This window comes from Aphanomyces invadans, assembly GCF_000520115.1.
Source record: "Aphanomyces invadans strain NJM9701 unplaced genomic scaffold supercont1.26, whole genome shotgun sequence".
NCBI lineage: Eukaryota > Oomycota > Saprolegniomycetes > Saprolegniales > Verrucalvaceae > Aphanomyces > Aphanomyces invadans.
In genome coordinates this window covers 276,028-277,052 of record NW_008580171.1, presented here as the reverse complement: position 1 = coordinate 277,052, position 1,025 = coordinate 276,028, and the positions used below count along the sequence as shown (strand labels likewise).

Sequence of the window (1,025 nt, the reverse complement as noted above, 5' to 3'; positions counted from 1 at the left end):
GAATTATTTGATGTTTTGAAGACTTTCACAGCCAAGCACGGGTCGATTGTGGCTTTTTATGATAGTCAGGCATCCACACCTTGGTTTCAGGATGTCTTTTTATGATAGACAGGCATCCCAACCTTGGTTTCGGTATGTGAGGATGCCTGAATCAAAAAATATTCCCTCCATCGCACCAATCACAGGGTGGCCGCGGTGTTCCGAGTCGCTGCCATGAGCTACAAGCAGCCAAAGCGTGCTCCAGTTCATCGCTCGTACCGCGAGAAGCAACAGGCAATACGAGCGTGGCGGGAAATTCAAGGAGGCGACCTGACTATGAAGCGGTTTTGTGTTCGACGCGGCTTTAAAGTGTCGACATTTGAAAAGTGGCTCCAGAATGAAGACAAGATAAACAAGGTATGTGCTGATCAAGTGCACAAGCACATCGTTCCTCTGATGGAGAACGCGAAAGTTCAGAAGAAGATCGCGGAATTGAGAGCGATGGCTCGTCCAAACGTCGCTCGTCCGAGGAAATCTCGACCGAAGACGATTCCACAATGGACGATGACTATTCGGGTGAAGAAGACAACACCCCAGGCAAAGACGAGGATCATGGAATGGACGTACAGAGTCCTTCGGGGAATGACAGCGACTTCTCCAATGAAAGCCATGAAGATTTGGAGGACGATTCTCCTCGTACGAAGCGGCGGCGCCAGCATTCCCCACCGAGATCACGGGCTCAACGCCATGCGGCCCGTTGTCAACGAACCGCCACGCCTCGTACAAAGAGGCCAGCATTCCTCACCGAGATCACGGGCTCAACGCCATGCGGCCCGTTGTCAACGAACCGCCACGCCTCGTACAAAGAGGCCAGCATTCCCCACCGAGTTCACCGGCACGACGCCATGCGGCCCGTTGTCAACGAACCGCCACGCCTCGTACAAAGAGGCCAGCATTCCTCACCGAGTTCACCGGCACGACGCCATGCGGCCCATGTCAACGAACCGCCGTCCGCGCCAACCCAACCAAGCCCTCCATCCCCATCC

General features: G+C 54.4%; 1 protein-coding gene across 1 annotated transcript; it reads left to right on the top strand.

The window, feature by feature from the left end:
- Window positions 1–213: 213 nt before the first annotated feature.
- Window positions 214–475, top strand: H310_10424 (hypothetical protein; the record flags this gene model as incomplete). Its single annotated transcript, XM_008876810.1, has 2 exons — window positions 214–396; window positions 452–475. 2 exons carry the CDS (start codon window positions 214–216, stop codon window positions 473–475), a joined length of 207 nt encoding a protein of 68 aa, XP_008875032.1.
- Between the last annotated feature and the right edge of the window lie 550 nt (window positions 476–1,025).